The sequence below is a fragment of the Porites lutea genome, chromosome 14 (assembly GCF_958299795.1).
Source record: "Porites lutea chromosome 14, jaPorLute2.1, whole genome shotgun sequence".
In the NCBI taxonomy this organism is placed as follows: domain Eukaryota; kingdom Metazoa; phylum Cnidaria; class Anthozoa; order Scleractinia; family Poritidae; genus Porites; species Porites lutea.
Window position 1 is genome coordinate 10,234,975 of NC_133214.1, and position 17,242 is coordinate 10,252,216.

Genomic DNA, 17,242 nt, shown 5'->3' on the forward strand with positions numbered 1-17,242 from the left:
GGACAGGAGAGGAGTCCGTTACCCTCTCCTGTCCCTCTCACAGTAGCAAAAAAGTTGTAGTCTGAGTAGTTTTTGGAATTACGTTCGGAGGAACCTCAAACAATAACGCTGTGATTTCGCGAACCACGTCTACTGTAACAGCACTTCAGCTGGTTCTTAAATACATGTACAAAAAACTGTCTTGGTACAGAGTTAAAAATGGCCTTTCGAAAAATCAGAAAGTTATCATGGCGGATAAGAAAACTGGCGTTCGGCTTATTTGGATATTGATCCGGAAATGCATAATACATTAATTCATGAGTTTAAAATAGTTACAAGCCAGTCTTATGAAACGATTTTTGCTTATTAATTAATTTATTTATTTATTTATTTATTTACTTTATACATAAATACATAAGTTTGAAATAGTTACGAGCCAGAAATAAGAAGCGATCCGTGTTTGTTTATTTATTTATTTTTATTATTATTATTTTTTGACAGTCCACATCTTCGTTTTAACAACCTGACATTAGTCTCAAATCATGGAATGCCTGGCCAGTTAACACCAGACGAATTTCGCTCCAAATTCCTGCCTTCAAGGTATTACCGTTGGTTTGTGAATGTGGCGTCATGGGTTATGCATTGTACTAAGACAACGTTAGTAAAGGCACTTAACATTAAACCTGAGATCAGGCTCTATTTTCTTTTCGCTTCTTAGCGCGACCACGTAAGAGAGAATGTATGGAAGCTGCTAAAATTGGGCCTGATCTTAGGTTACTTAACACTTGAAACGTGCAACTTTCACTTCTCTAAAGGTGGAACATGACATTTTGTCACGTTAAGTTCAAGATTCAGTTGAATTCTGTTTGTTTAGCTTGGTCTTAACGATCCAGCTCAAGTAATTTCCATTTTGAGAGGGTTGGGAGCAATTAGGTTTTGGTTATCGCTCCACTTTGGTTGCTGGCCTGATCGGTAACGATTAGAGTACCCGTCACGAGGTCGAAGATTTAAAGATTTTAATATTTTAAAAAACCTACTGGGCGCATGTATTGCTTGTATTTCCGTTTTTATTCTCTTTCATTACCCATCAAAAAAATCGGAACTATTTAAATACTAGCCTGAAATTCATCCGACTGCTTCGAGTCGTTTTCTCCTCTCAACAATACTAACGACTCGTAATAACGACTCGAAGTAATCGGATGAAATTCAGGCTATTTAAATACAGGTCTACGTGTTTTACGGTACCAGCAGCCTTTGCAAATAATCAAGTTACAAAAACCGTCTAGAAGCTTTTTCCTGAGTCTACATTATACGGGTATTTTTTGAAGTTGTAGGAAATGTAACTTTTCCTTGGTAATTCCCTGAAACAACTGTTTAAAGGCAGAGTGGAAACCCTTTTGCAAGAGTTAGTGGTCGATTTTGCGGTCAGAGTTGGCTGTGATCCACGGTGAAGAGTAATACGCAATTGTTATTAGTTTCTGGCTTAAAATTCATATATCTGAGTATTTTATCACAGTTTGTGTTACACTCAAGAAGACTTTGTTCACATGGCGCTAAGCACGTGGGTCAAGATTGTGGAAGGCAAAGTCATAGCTCTTGACAGGTAACAAAGGAACCACAGTACACTGATGAAACTTAACTGAACAGTGTTGCAGTTTTGCATCAATTTCCTTTGAATGACTAAAACGCCCCTTTTTAGCAGTAGCTTTGCGTAGGATACGTCCATTCATTTTGAATTCTGACTAGATCAATGAATCTTCCGGATCTGTTGCGAGTGGCCACATTGGAATCGTATCACAACGCTATTGTTTCCTAAACATGATTTCCAAGGGAGACTCCTAGACGGGTTTCGACGTAGTATGGATTTAGAACGTTGGCCCAAGTTTTTTCAGACTGTCATTCATTTCTATCTTTATTATCCATGGCTAAAATTACCTAGTAATAGTTGTTACGTTTGCATGAGAATGATTTTTTCAATCAGGCACAGGAGGCTTGGAAGAAAAAATCCGATTACTCCCAACGGGGTCGAGACTGTGACCCAGTATGAAAACTTGTAGGAAAAACGACACAACGCCTAGGTTTCTATTGATGGAATTTACTCTTTTTTTCTAACTTTGGACTTGGAATGTGCTTATTACAAGGAATAGAATTATATTTTCAGTTGCTTACACTGTTAAGGCAGGTTACTTAATCCATAAATTTTGGCCATACAATTAATTACTTACAGGCAACACAAAAATTCCAAAGTCATGAGGATTATCCTGTTGATTATTCCTCTTTGACCACATTACAGGACTAATAAAGTGGTAAAGGTGACTGGAGGAGCATTTATTCCTTATGATTACCTCATTCTTTGCACTGGGCAGCAGTTTCAGATTCCGGTTCCCACTGATGCTGATATATCAACACTCGTCACCACCAGTGAGGTGACAATGCCTAAAGTTTCAAGATACACGGGACCCCTCCCCTCAACAGTCTTTACGATAAATACTGAGAGGGACTGTGAGAATGCGTTAAACTACATCCGGGGATCTTTCCTTGAAGGTCAGGGTAAGTGATGAGCTTAAGTTCGATGTTTTACAGTGAAAGGTATGTACGTATGCTTCGAAATTTCCTTGAACCATACATATCTCCACAAAAAAAACACAAACTTTGCAGTGTGCAACACTTCTAACCAGAATTTTGAGAGTATAAAACAAATTATTTCGTGCGGGCAATTCTCGTTGGAAAGACGCATGTTGTGCGTCACTTGTTTGCGATCAAGTGGGTGATTGATAAATGAAATTGAGAACGGTCAAGCAAGGCAGCTGCATACCGGAGGAAATGTGATAACTGTTAGTTCTTTTGTTTGTAAAATAACACTGGGAGTGTCATGTCTTATTCTAGGTAATGCGCTTGTGTATGGAAACACTCTTGAATCTTTCTCAATGGTACAGACTCTGTTGGCTTTAGGATTGCCCGGATCACGTGTTGTACTCGTGCAACCCCCACTTCCGGTTCCAACCTGTTTTAACAACCCATTTATAGAGGATGCTGTAGCCGCTTCCTTGAAGGAGTGTGGTAGGTACATTTTGGGTTCTGATACCATTCTCTAGTTTCAAACGTTTCCCCGTTTACGCCTTGTATTAATAGTCACTTTGTGACTGAGAATACATTTATATAAAAGAATCCGTTTTTAAATGTAACTCCTTTTGTAGATTATATATATTTTTCTCTTCATTTTATATAACTTTCTTCTTATCAGCTTTGTAATATTAGATATGTGTTGTTATCTTTTAATCAATAAAGAATTTATGATGCTATTATTATAATCATAACTATAACAAAATTGTTAAATCTGATTGGCTATCAACTGCCCTGATTTCAGCCTTAATTGGACAGTTTAATGGGACAGTACGCGTCATGCCTAAGTAATTGAACAGTACGCGCCATCAAGCGCGCGCTTAAATGGCTTTTCTTTTTCACTGCTAACAATACAAAATTTCCAATTTCTTGTGTTTTGATTTAAAAAATAGCCTATTATATCACAAATTTTGTTAAAGTTATGATTAATTGGTAACAGAACTTCGTGTCGTCCAATTCGGTCTGTAATCATACTCGTGATTAAACAAATCGAACTCCCGCTACGCGGTCGTCCGATTTTGTTAATCACTCGTATGATTACAGACCGAATTGGACTCCACTCAGTCCAGTTACCATTACTTATAGCATTATTATAGCATTATTATATTATTATTATTACTGATATTATGAAACGAGTATAGAATCAACACTTTTTGTTGATTGAAGCCGGAAAAGTGGCTGTAATGCCGAGATTTGCAAGAGACCAATTTTTTTTCCGCACACTTGAACTCGAGGTATCCGCTTACATGACAGGCGCTGAACCCCACTTCAAGTAAGCGAAAGAGTTGTACTCGTGGTCGAAGTCGCTCTCGGTTTCAGTGCTAACTTTCTCCATTATTATTCATTCAAAATATATCTCCGTTTCTGGTTGGCCATAATCAAACGCATAATTCATCATAACCTGCTACTGTTGACCAAATTTGGAAGAATTCTGCGATATTAAACTGATGACGTCAATCGTGCAGCAAAATTGGCAGATTATTAAACCGTTAACCAAGAAAACCTGGGGACAAGGCTGAGTTGATTTGGTAGTGATACAAAATGGCGGAACTTTTTACTCCTTTCACAAGGAGGAAATAGGCGAACTTTTGGCTAAAACACAGCATAAACAGCAAGAAAACAACTCGACGGACAACATCTATTTGGAGAATATTTGCAGAACTGAACAACCCTGTATCTCCTAAACTTGCCGATAAACGTGCACTATCAAAGATGAACTTAACATCGATGGAGGTAAGCATGTTTTAGCTGGTTATTAAACTAGGAATTCAATTATTTTGATTGAATAATAAAACAATGATTGAATTCGCCTTTCGTACCATCTGAAGAATTATGGAGATTTCGGACGGAGGGCGGCGTTGGCGGATAACACCCTCCGAGATCTCCATAATTCTTCAGATGATACTCAGCCTTATTCAATAATTGTTTATTATGTAGGTGCCACCTTTTAGTTTGATGTTTTGAGTGACATCAGATGGTTATAATTGTGGTTTGAAACTCTCTGTTTGTTTTTTTCCAAAAGGAGTTGCTTCTCATGTGGGCTTTACTCTCGCCCAGTGGAATGATGGGAAGGTTGATGAGCCCTTGTCACGTGCAACATTCACATCAGAGAACAAACCGCTCAGTGTGAATTGTGAGGTGAAGTTAAGTTGCTCTAAACCCTCATTGAACACTAATTTTTGGCTAGATTTAACTGATTTTGCCAGCTCTGACAAATATTCTTCGTTTTATCATTTTTTATTATTATTTTCCAGGCATTTTTCTGTTTCCAGAACAAAAAGGTTGATTATGAAGCCTTTAAAGGTACTTAAGCTTTTTTAAAGTTTCGTTTGACCGATACAGCAGTTGTCTCGTAGTATTTGAACTTACGCAACAGGACGGGAGACCCGGACGGGAGAGGAAAGAAGACGGCAAACCTTGTGTGACAAGCGTGACAATCATCTTGTTTCAAAAGAATTTCTCTCAAACTTCACCTTCCCTCAAACAGATCTTTTAGTAAAAGGCCAGAAAACGTTAATGTTAATTGAAGATCACAACAAAACATGCAAGAAATAGCCCTGTCGCGTTTGTATCACACAAGCATTTTGCCGTCCTCTTCTTTCTGCCGTCCTGTCGCGTAAACCCACTATTACTACATCATGTGTCGCACCTTTTGTAACATTCAGGACCTAGTTATTTAAAGAACTTTTAGGAAAAATCTAAGCTTTGTTACCTTGGCAACCCATATCCTCCATAAACGGGAGAGTGCATAGTAATGGCTGAATTTTTTTAGTCAAACTTCAGTAATTTTGCAGGGGTTTGGCTACTATCTGTAACAGTGAGTGTAGATTGAAATCCATGGGTACTTACCATTTACATGATAAAAGCGGAAATTCCGGCTAGGATATCAAATGGTTCGCGCCATACCGTTTGGGAAGCTTCAGAAAATATGGGCTGTCTTTTGACATGGTGCACTTTTAGTCTTTTTTGTCTGTTCAGTTCATTTGGATATACTTTGTAGCGTGTCGTTCTTCCACCACGTCAAATTTTCTGGTTTTATGTTTATGCACAAGATTTCCATCTGGGTGCTTTGTGTTAATGGTAAACAGCCCTGATGTGCTGATAATTGATCATGTTTTAATGAATAAGAATATTTATACTTATGTATGATTGTCCGGGTGAACGTAGTCCTGAACAGGACTGTGGTTGACAGTGATTGACGTTTCGACAACCTGTGCGGTAGTCATCTTCAGAGTCAAAGTGAGTTGTATCACGTCAGTTGATGGTATTAAACTCTGGTTATTGACCTGATTCAGTAATTAAGTCGCGATGTTATTGGTCGTCTGTCAGTTAAGCCGTGATGTTTTAGCTATGAAGACCTGTAATGTCATTGGTGAGTTTCGGTTCGTCTGTTGTCACAGTCAAACAGCCGTGTATTGTTAGTCAATTTTTCCGTTGTCCAGTCATTCTCTCGTAGTCAGTTTTGCTTGAGTCCGTTTGCACAGTTGAACGGTCGTTTGTACGATGCTGATAACTGTTGACTACGATTCAGTGGCGTTTGTTTTAAGTCAGTAAACCAGCTTTCTAAAGTGAGTCGTTGATAGTAGCCTATACTTACTTCACTCACTTGGTCGCCCGAAGGCGGGCAACCACTAGATCTTTCCACAGCCTCTTAACAGCCATCAGTGCAGCAATCTCACTTGCTTCGAATGCCCCAGTATCCCTCTTAAGAGTGTCAATATAGGTAGTATTCGGTCTTCCTCTCCCGCGATGGCCATGTGTGGGCTCCCAAAGGACTAATTTCTGGGTACTTAGCTCTGGATGGCGATAACAGTGTCCCGCAAGTTGTAGCCTACGAGAGGCGATTTTGTTGCTGACTGCTGGTAGATCTCCGTACAGTTGTTGGTTTGGTATGTGGCTGCTCCAGTGGATGTTTAAAGCTTTTCGCAGCATCCTAGTGTATGTTCCATCCAACGACTTTTCTTCTGCTTTTGACAGAGCCCAGCTCTCGCACCCATAAAGTAAGATTGATTCGATGGTGGCTATGAAGAATCTGATTTTCAAATCTTTACTCATATTGGACTTCCATATTTTCGTCATACCATTCAAAGCTAAAGCTAGTAGTCTATAGATAACGTAATAAATGTCGCAGAGTCCCAGTCAATTGATGTTTCGTCTGTAAATGGTGTTCAGCAATGTGATTGTTCACGTGTCCATTTCTTGTAGCCTGGTCGCGTGCTAAGGTTTCTGCCGGTTTCAGCAATGTACGAAAATGTCACAGGGTCCAGAGGAGATGTGTTTGTCGTTAGAACATCAAAACCCGTCGAAAACCTCTGAAAAAATGGGTTATTTTGATAGCGTTACGGTTTCGTGACACATTTTATAGACCGCAAACCAAGAGACTAAGGGCTCGCAAGATCGGCTTACAGTATAAAATTACTCGGCACTTCGTGCCTTGGTCGCCCTTCGGTTGACGGCCTTCGGTCACTCTTCGCACCAGGGCGGATAAAGGTAGGGCGGTGAAACGAGCGCGTCCGAGCAAAAAGGTGTGATGCAGTGGACTGGCACTATGTTTAGAAATGTTGCTTGTTTTCGACTTCGGTCGGGGCTTGCGATGTGGTTTGTACATAAGACACTGCCACTGTCACTGAATTATGGCGCCTTGATAATTTGTTTTCTTGCACTTCTTCCTCGTTCCTTTGTGCCGGTACGCTGTCTCCGAGAGGCAAATGTTGCTATTTTTTGCGGGAGGTTTAGTTGGAGTAGACAAACATTTCTTTCAAAGGGTTTCTTTTATTACTTCCATGACTCTACCACTGAATTATATTTTCGTTCTGCTACTCGCCAATGTCGATGTTATTCCAAAACAAAAACAACTAAGTACTGTCTAAAGCACGAAGAAAAATCTCATCCATGTCATCCATGGCAAAACTAAAAGACAGCAGATCGTGTTTCATAACTAGATGACGTATATTTTAATATATAGATTTAGCCAGGGCTAAAAGCGAAGCTCCCGTTAATAAATTCATAATTTAAATCAAACAATAAACTTGTAATCCACAGTTCAGGGCACATTCATTTGACGTTTAAGGCAAAGGCTAAGTGATTTTAGAGAAAAATAATTTGACAGTCCAAGAGTGAAACAGCTTTTACATCGAGTTATTAAATAGTCTTATTTGTACAGCCAAAAATAGCAGTCATGTTCAATCACAGTAGATTAGGCCTGGAAAACAAATAAGCCTACCTATTCGTGTATTGTATTTGCATTAGCTGTTGCATCATAATGTGGTATTCGCCAGTCTCTCCAACATTTCTCCGTTTGAGAGACTATGGATAATTGGACAACCCCGAAATATAATTTTAAGAAACACTCGCGCCACGATAGTCCTTGGTGGCAGCCAATTTACACGTTGCATTCCTCTGTGTAAAAGAGAGGCCAAAATAAAAAAATCAGGCCGGATTTTTTGTGTTCGACAAGTTAAGTTTACTAGTAAATCTTGGCGACGAATCTGGTGGCGTGTAAACCAGCCTTTTAAACATACTTTTTCTCATCACGTCTCAGGTAAACAGTACTATGAGGCACTTGTTTTTATCATACAGACCTCGGACAGAATTTGTTCTTTTTTGCCCTATTTCAACCTATAATTCTGCAGTTTTTCACAATTTTGCAATAGAATTTGCACTCATTCAATATCCACGACGATCAAAGCACGCGCTTCCTTTGCACAACAAATTATAGCATTGAATTATAAAACGTTTTCATGAAGAGAATTCTATAATGCCAGGACTTTTCAGTTAGAAAAATCTGGTCCTATGATATGCAGGGTAATAATTATGGGCTTTTAATGAAAACGATAAAAAAAATTCCCAAAATCACTTTTCGGCCAGCCGGATGGGTCTCACTTTTGACAGGCACCAAATTTGCAGTGCGATTAATAGAGTTACCATTTACGCTTCAACATGATAGATAAATTGTTATGTTTAGGTTTTATTTCCCTTTATTTATTAAACTGCGTTTGGCTTTGTTATGTGTAATCTTTAAAAGCGAGTGATATTTACTCGCGGCGTTTTGAGTATTCCTGCATGCGATGTTTATGTTCGACTGGAAACAACCGGTGCAGCGATGAAAATTGCGAGAGGGACTACTAACAATCAATAAAATAAATTTAATTCGGTGAAACATGTACAGAGACAATAGTTTTCATTCACGAAGAGAAGTATTGAGAGTAAAGTGTCTCAGAAAATCATGAGTCAGGTAAGCATAAGCTTATTTATGTTTTAAGCCGGCTTCCCGGTGTTCGCTCTTTTTCAAGATGAACTCAAGGCAAGAAAATCGCTCAGAGCTTTCTGTTTACAGCCAAAATCATAAGTAAATAATCTTCGGAACCTTTTCTTTGAATTTGCGGGTCAAAAAATGTCTAAAGGCTTTTTAAACCTGATACTATTGTAGGTTAGATCATTGCTCGTGTATAAACTTAAGCCGCATAAACCATACGCTCGACTTCAGGAAACCGAAAAAAAAAAAAAACACATCAAAGACAATAATTGCTCAGGCTTACCAGTCGAGATGCTGCTTTTGAAGGTCATCAAGTGTTCCAGAATCGCTTGAGACTTTTCAACCCTCTTACGCCTCAAGCAAGGGCAAGTGAGTAAGCTCATTTTTGAAAACGATGCCATCCGAAATCGGATTTCTAATGACTTTGACAAGCGGTGCATTTGTCAACAAAAAGCGAAATAAACAAACCAGCCACGAATTACAGAACAATCTTGATAGCAGCTGTATTTCATTTTGTGCACCAAGTAGAAAAAGACACTTTAAAACATCACAAGATGACACAAAACTCTGTCAGCTCCAGCTATCATTAAGCAAGTTTCCAGACGTTGCATAAATTTTCCGCATAAACTCACCTGTCAAATTTTGACCAATCAGAACATAAAAATTGGACGTAGAGCGTGATCAACGCGTGACAGTGAGAAAAGTCAAACGCGATTGCCTTCCCTGCGTGGAAATGTAAAAGCCGGTTGAATTTTCGTGTCCGAGGTCAGTTCGAAATCAACATTTTAAAGTGCGGCTCATGAAACACGACTTATTTCATACGCATTTTTAAACAAATTGAACTTGGGCCTGCGATCATTTAAAAAGTAGTAACTTGTCAGCGGATACCTTCAAAAAATTACTCGAACTCAGAGGATCGATACCTAAGCCCGCGATAGGGTCAGGCGATACTGGTCAGCAGAAACAATATTTTGACAGCTGTCAATTAATCAAAACATGGATGTACAATATCAGGTTGCAGGCTCCCAAACTAGCTAGAAAGTTTGAGATTAAACATTGGTATGCCTGTGGTGCGGACGGACGGAAGGTCGTGTGGTCGGTGTACGGTCACGTGATTGCCGAATTTTCTAGGATGGATAGATTTTCTACAAAGCTATGGGGCTTCGAATTGAGCCCGTGATGAAATAAAATATCAGCGCAAAACTTTAAACACTACGTGACCTCAATGGATAGAAAAAGGAGCCCGCGATCCACTCAGGTGATGATGGTCACCGTATACTCTAGTTTGATAGCTGTCAATTAACCTTCATTAGAATGGCGAATATTCGAATTAACAGACATGTAGTGGAAAATGCCAGATCGGGTTCCTGAGCGAAACTGAGCCCACGTTATTCGTTTTCTGATAGTGGTCTGCACATGTCCCATTTTGACAGCTGTCAATTGACCTTAATTTGGCTTGCTAATGTAACTTTAAACGACTGTCAGCCAACTGACAGCCTTGCCCGGCGTAGTTTCGTTTTTATGTTGAATTGGTAGGTGTGACAGATTATATTAGCTTATATATAGGGGCTAAACGACTGGTCTTTTATCTGAGCCCGCGAGACGGTCATGTGATAATTGTCAGCGGATGTCTGATTTTGACAGCTGTCAATCTAATCGTACTCATACGGATGGCTTACATAACTAAGAGGCTAGTCAAGTTGTGCAAGATCTATTGTGACATTTGACATCGGCTTACATGAAGTGTGTGTACGGGTGGGCGTACGCTACGTCATAACCAAATTTTCTCGGATGGATAGTTTACCAAATTTTCTTACCCATGGTGCTCCGCTGCGCGCGCGCTTCGCGCGCGCGTGAGCTCCGCTATAAATGCGTGCAGCTCGTGCAAGGTGAAATTATGCTAATTTCAATCACCATCATCCTTCTTTTTAATTTTGAAAAAACATCTCATACGTCTTTCTGTTTCTTCGAAACTTCAAAATTAGTTTCCCCTCAGTTTTTACTGTTTACCTTGTTTTGTTTTAGAGAGAAAAACGGAGACAAAACCTTACAACTAACCTCAATAAATTTTGTTTACATGCGGTTACCGGATTTGCAACGCATTGCGCGAATCGCCATGTCGCGTTGCAAACGAGAAGCAAAGTTTGAAGAAGTACAACGCCACTATATCAATATATATCAATCTAATTTTTTGTTATGTTATATAAAATTTATCCCCCTTTAACATATGTAAAAATTGAGGTTAAGAAGTGTTAAGCTTTTGCAAACGAAACGGTGAAAGACGATTAGGTGATATTTAGTGGAAGGAGGAGGTATTCAACACTTTCAAATTAAACCCAAATTTTGGCATTATACGACCAACAAGTTTGACCTATAGACGTACAGACACAAACATATGAAACTGTTTATTGATATTGTTATGAAACGAATTTATCTATTTAACATCGTAGCCTGAAATTACAGAAAGAAAATAGGATTTCCGGTTTGCAAAAAGGAAAATTTCGCTGGCCTTCAAGCGCACCGGAAGCGCGGAAAGAGCGCTCGTGCCAGTCCTACTCCGCATCACACATTAAATGAAGAGCGGAGCGCTCGTTTCACCGCCCAACCTTTATCCGCCCTGCTTCGCACGACTTGCCGTGCGCCAGCGAGGATATGGCTTGCGGTTATTGATTTTCAAAACTGCGAACGACAAAGTCGATCTGGGACAGATAAGATGAGAAGAAATCGTTTACAGTAGATTCATAAAGATCCCATTGGGCTAATTAATCGTGCTAAGCGACAGGTATCGACATTTTTCAAGGTGAGAGTTTGAATAAGTAATTCATTTATTCACACGAAACTCCTCTGGACCCTGTGAAAATGTATGGATGAACGGCCTTAATTGACTGATTGATTGATTGAATGATTGATTGATTGATTGATTGATCGATCGATCGATTGATTGATTGACTGATTGATTGACTGATTGATTGTTCGATAGCCGACGATAGCCAATTCTATTTATCCTTCTGTCCTAATGGAGGGGGGTGAATAGGGGTATGCAAATCCGCCGATCCGTGGTATTTTTAGGCCCGATCCGTCGATCCGACTTAATTTTTGTTCAAATCCGAATCCGTGTTACTTGAAAAATTTTTCCTGGTATAAAGAAAGTACCGTTGTAGCATGAAAAAATGAATTACTTAATATCGTTGTTCTGTAATCGCAACAGATGCGGGACTTCATGTTTAAGAAGTTTTCGTTCAAGTTTCAAAACGTTAAGGTGATTCCCTGGTTTTGCACTTCGCATCTCTTACTGCGCATAACAAGATGACCTCCGTAAAAAAGAGCATGTGAAGTAACAATATTAAAATGAAGTTGACCGAAGAGAAACGCTATTGCAAATTTTGCTTGCGGTTGTTTCTTGTCGAGGTAAGACTCAGTGTGGTGGGAATGTGCATAACGTAAGCAGTTCGCGTGTTGCTGAGTTCGACTTCCTCACGGAGAACCTCGATAGTGGATGTTTAATTTGTGCTTATTCACTTTGATTTTTATTTAAACGCTTTCTTTATCACATTGTGTCCTAAATGTGACATCTCCATGTAAATTCTGTGAAAACGGATTTTTTAATACTTTCTTCCACCTTTTGCTTAAATTCTATTTTGAAGCACGCCCCAGTCCTCTCTCAAAAATCAAGGAAAATGCATTTGGTGCGCACTTTCTGCAGCTCTACCGCAAAAACGAGTACGGTGAGCCCCATTTTTTATTTCATGATTTTAATAAGGACAGTGCTTCCTTTCGGTGAGAAAAAAATTGGCACAAATCTATGTTCAGTTTTTTGGCAATTTTACTAAATTGTACGGATTGAGCTATCACGTGTCGAATAGCGCGTGTCTAATTTAATTCTACTTTGGAGCGTAAAGTAAAAACAAGGGCATTAAAAGGCATTTTTCTGGTACGTAAGTGGATAAACAATACATTAAAGTCAAATTCTGTGCGATACCACATGGATTATTGAAAAAATCTTTCCTTTTTGTCTAGTTTTGGGCTGCGCGCGGCGTTTGTCAAAGGGTCCAAAATAGCCACATTTGTCAGCATTGTGACGTCAAAACGAGCACGGTGACCCCCACTTTTTATTACCTTTTTATCATCTTCTTGACTTGTTACATCAGAGTACCAAAGTTTCATCTACAATCTGTGTTAGGTTCTTTTACTAGGGAATCACCTTAAGCATTAAGGACAGAGCTTATAATGTTTCTTCCAACAATACAGATTTGACTAATCAAACAGTCTGCAAGCTTGAAAAATGAAAGTATCTGGTATTGCGTAAAAGATTTTTCAATAAATTTGCTTACTGACATCACTTTGGACATGCTTCTAGTCGAGCCACAAAATTCGGAAAAGGCAGAACTCAACTTCATGGTAATTTGCTTACCAGTAAATATTTTCCATGGTTAATCTTGGAAGTCTTGAGACCATAATCTTTTTCACTTAGCAACAGACGGGTAAAAGGGTTAGCCGCGGCAAACTGCATTTGTTTTTTGGTGCAAATACAGAGTTTCGTTTACTCGTAGTTTGTTTTGTACTCAATGATCGTCAATTTTAGCATTAAATATAAGGAGCAAAATCCAGTTTATCATTTCACCGATCAATTTGTAAATTTGATTTTTTTATAGTTCATGAGTCGCTGTCAATCCTAACATTAAATGTGAGGGCCCAAAAATCCAGTATAACAGTCCAGCGGATGTGATTACGAAAAATAACTCTCATCTTACGAAATGAATGTGGGAGGCGCTGTGGGCTAATGGTTAGTGCGCTGGACTCTGGATCGGACAGTCCGAGTTCGAACCCTGGCCGGGGCACTGCGTTGTGTTCTTGGGCAAGACACTTTACTCTCACAGTGCCTCTCTCCACCCAGGTGTATAAATGGGTACCGGCGAAATAATGCTGGGGGTAACCCTGCGATGGACTAGCATCCCATCCAGGGGGAAGTAGAAATATTCCAAGCTGCTTAATGCTACGGAAACCAGGATAAGCTCCGGCAGTATGGGCCACTTGGCACGAAGCTTTACCTTTTACGAAATGAGTCTGTTGTTTATTCGAACTTGTCTCCCAAAGCGAGTGGAAACTCCAAACAAGAAAGGTTGATTTCCCGTCGGTAAAACAACTAATTTGACGATTTTCAAGAAGATATTTGTCTGTAAAATGGAGCTGCCGTTAGTGGGAAAACGAATTTGTATGAAAACAAAAAGTAAGACTTCTCGCTTCTCAGCGAACTGATGCCCTTCAATTGGAGTATCTTTAGTTTGTAAATCATAGAAATTTCAGAATGTCAACTTTCCTCAAATTATAGAGCATCAAACTCCCGACTTTAACCATACATTTATTGTAAATTTTGCCGTGTTTTCCCTCAACCAATATGGCGACAGAAACCGTGAAAAGGTCCATTAAGTTAACGATCAAGACAAGCAAACTAGCTGAAATAGCTTCGAAGAGCATAATTTATATCAGTTCATGTATAAACCAAATATAAAACTTACCGAACGTGCTCGCGTAGCCGTGTTCACCACACTTCCTCAATGACTGGAATCGACGCAGCATCGAAACTTATTTTTTTCAATAAAGTAATCGCCTTTGGCACCTTCGTGGTAAAAGGCTACACACTCGATAGTTCTAGTTCCACTTTGCAATTTAGACAATTTACACGAACGCATTCACAGATCTTGTCAGGTCACTTAGCATTACCGCCATTACCTGAACCATGTGTCACCATGCAGGAACCATGCACAAGGTTGCCAGAATACATGTATATGCGTCGGGTCACGAGAAAGTCTCTTCCGGAAACCTCGGAAGTGGAACGTTAGCCGACAAAACACCAGCACATTAACCAAGGCCGACCGAAAATTGATGATCCGATCCACAATCCGAACTTCTAGACTGACAGAATCCGGAAACCGGTCCAAAACTTTCAGCTGACCCGCGATCCACGTTATTTTTCAAATCCGCGAATCCGCTCGATTTATCGCCGAAATCCACAATCCGTGAGCTTTTTAAGGTCAAATCCGCCGATCCGCGAACCTATTCACCCCCCTCCTAATGATAATGCTAATCAAGCGGCCGCCTTGGCTAGGGTCGAAAGGTGTCTTGAAGACATTCGTAACTGGATGCTGAACGACAAATTGAAACTGAACGATGATAAAACTGAATTCATGATCATTGGCACATCGCAGCAACTAGCTAAAGTATCTATTAACAGCCTTCGTGTTGGGACTGCAACTATCACTCCTGTGTCGTCTGCAAGGAACTTGGGCTCGTGGTTTGATTCCAAGCTGACGATGGCAATCCATATTTCAAAAACATGTAACTGTGCCTTCTATTAGTGGTATAATCTGAGACGCATAAGAAAATATCTATCTAAAGACAACACCAAGACTCTGATTCATGCCTTTATTTCAAGCAGAGTCGATTACTGTAATAGTCTTTTATATGGCCTGCCGGAGTCTCAACTCAATGAGCTACAGCGTGTGCGGAACGTGTGCTAGATTAATGTGCAATGAAAGTAAATATTGTCGCATTACTCCTTTATTAGTAGATTTACATTGGCCGCCTGTAAAGTTCAGAATTGAATTTAAAATCCTGTTGATTGTTTTTAAGATTTTTAAGGGCTTAGCACCTTCGTACTTAAGTTTTTTAATTACTCCTAAGCCTGTATCTAAACATAATTTAAGAAGTTCTAGCGACAATACCCTACTTAATTATCCGAATGTTAAGCCCAAGGCAACTCTCGGTGAACGGGCGTTTCTGTTTGCTGCACCTAAGTTATGGAATGCTGTGCCAAGATTTATTAGGGAATCCATTTCAATTGACACTTTTAAGAGAAAGTTGAAGACTCGCCTTTTTTAAAAAGCATTTCGTACCACTTAGATTATAAGATTGTATTTTTAGCTTACTAGATCATAAATAATTTTCAGCCTATAATTTTTAAGATTTCGCTAACAGATTTTATCTTTTTAACTTTTAGCCATTAGTTTTTCTATTCTATATCTATATTATCATCTTATTTTATCATTTTTATTATCATAATTATTCATAATTTGTATTAGTAGTAGTATTATTGTTTTGTTTTGTTTTGCTTTTTTTCCTATGGCGCATTTGAATATATTTATATGGATATTTGCGCCTTATAAGTTTTGAAATTAATAATTAATTGATTGATTGATTGATTGATTGATACTCTTGGGGCTCAGTGATCTAATACTAGAGATGTACCCGAAAAGCGGACGGATGGTTGAACGGCCTTAATTGACTGGCTGACTGACTGATTCATTGATTGACTGGTATGCAAGCAACCCATTGATGTGAATCTTGAAAAAAGTGCTAATATTTAATGTATTAAAACACAGTCTAAAAACAGAACGATAAAATTCCTGCGTTGTCCTCAGTCGCTCACGATCACTTTTTAGGGGATATTTGAATTAATTATTAAGGAAAGCAGGTGCGAAAGGAGCTCGCGCTTCTTGCCTGTTCCGTTCACCCCAAGTAGGGTGGATTTCCACTGTCGTGTAAATTTAAAGTGGGTAAATAAAATACAGGCAATGAATTGAAAGTCGCTCGTACACGTAAAGATTGAACCTCGCTCAACTTCTACGTTTACGCGCGGCCTCTCATACGTTGCCTCTATTTCATTTGCGCACGTAAAAATATTGCAACAGTGGAAATCCACCTACTCGCGTAAAATTTACGCTCCAATATAAAGTAGAGGCGATGTATGACAAGGCGCGCGTAAAAGTTAAGCAAGGTTCAACTTTTACGTTTACGCGCGACCTCCCATAGGGTGGATTTTGACTGTCGCGTAATTTTAACGTACGTGAGCACGTATCTTTTACGCTCGTAAACAAAATAGAGGCAAACGATCGCATGTAACGTAAAAGTTGAATCTCGCTCAACTTTTACATTTACGCCCGACCTTCCATAGGTTGCCTTTATTTTATTTACGCGTGCACGCACGTAGATATACAGGACAGTGGGAATTCACGTTAAACATTAGGAGAACCTGTGGAGGAGGCAGATAAAATCCGACCCGCGACTCCCCATAACGTCATTGTTAAAGTAAATGCAGATATTTGTTTCCTCTGTCAGCTATCAATGACAGCTGTCTGGTGTTTGATGGCAAACTTGTGATTGATTCAGACTTTCACACCAATGATCCTTGCATCAGGGCTGCTGGTCCGCTGACAAAGTTTCAAAGGAGATATCACGCAGAATCCTGGTAGGATAACACAGATATCACCCTTAGTGGCGTGAAGTGGTTTCTTCATCGTCTTAGACAAACTAGCCTTTAGTAGTACTGGAACAGTTCGGTTAGCTTCGCTTAAAGTGCCCAGTTTAACGGAATCCATGCAGTACAGT

At 39.5% G+C, this 17,242-nt stretch overlaps 1 protein-coding gene across 1 annotated transcript in view; it reads left to right on the top strand.

Annotated features, from left to right (window-relative positions):
* Positions 1-17,242, top strand: part of LOC140924336 (cilia- and flagella-associated protein 61-like) — a 47,818-nt gene that overhangs the window by 21,004 nt on the left and 9,572 nt on the right. Inside the window, exons 25-31 of the mRNA XM_073374365.1 lie at positions 481-579; positions 1,496-1,582; positions 2,273-2,529; positions 2,866-3,039; positions 4,625-4,740; positions 4,857-4,905; positions 16,973-17,102. Of these exons, the coding sequence (XP_073230466.1) occupies positions 481-579; positions 1,496-1,582; positions 2,273-2,529; positions 2,866-3,039; positions 4,625-4,740; positions 4,857-4,905; positions 16,973-17,102 (912 nt within the window). The remainder of the gene's footprint in view (positions 1-480; positions 580-1,495; positions 1,583-2,272; positions 2,530-2,865; positions 3,040-4,624; positions 4,741-4,856; positions 4,906-16,972; positions 17,103-17,242) is intronic.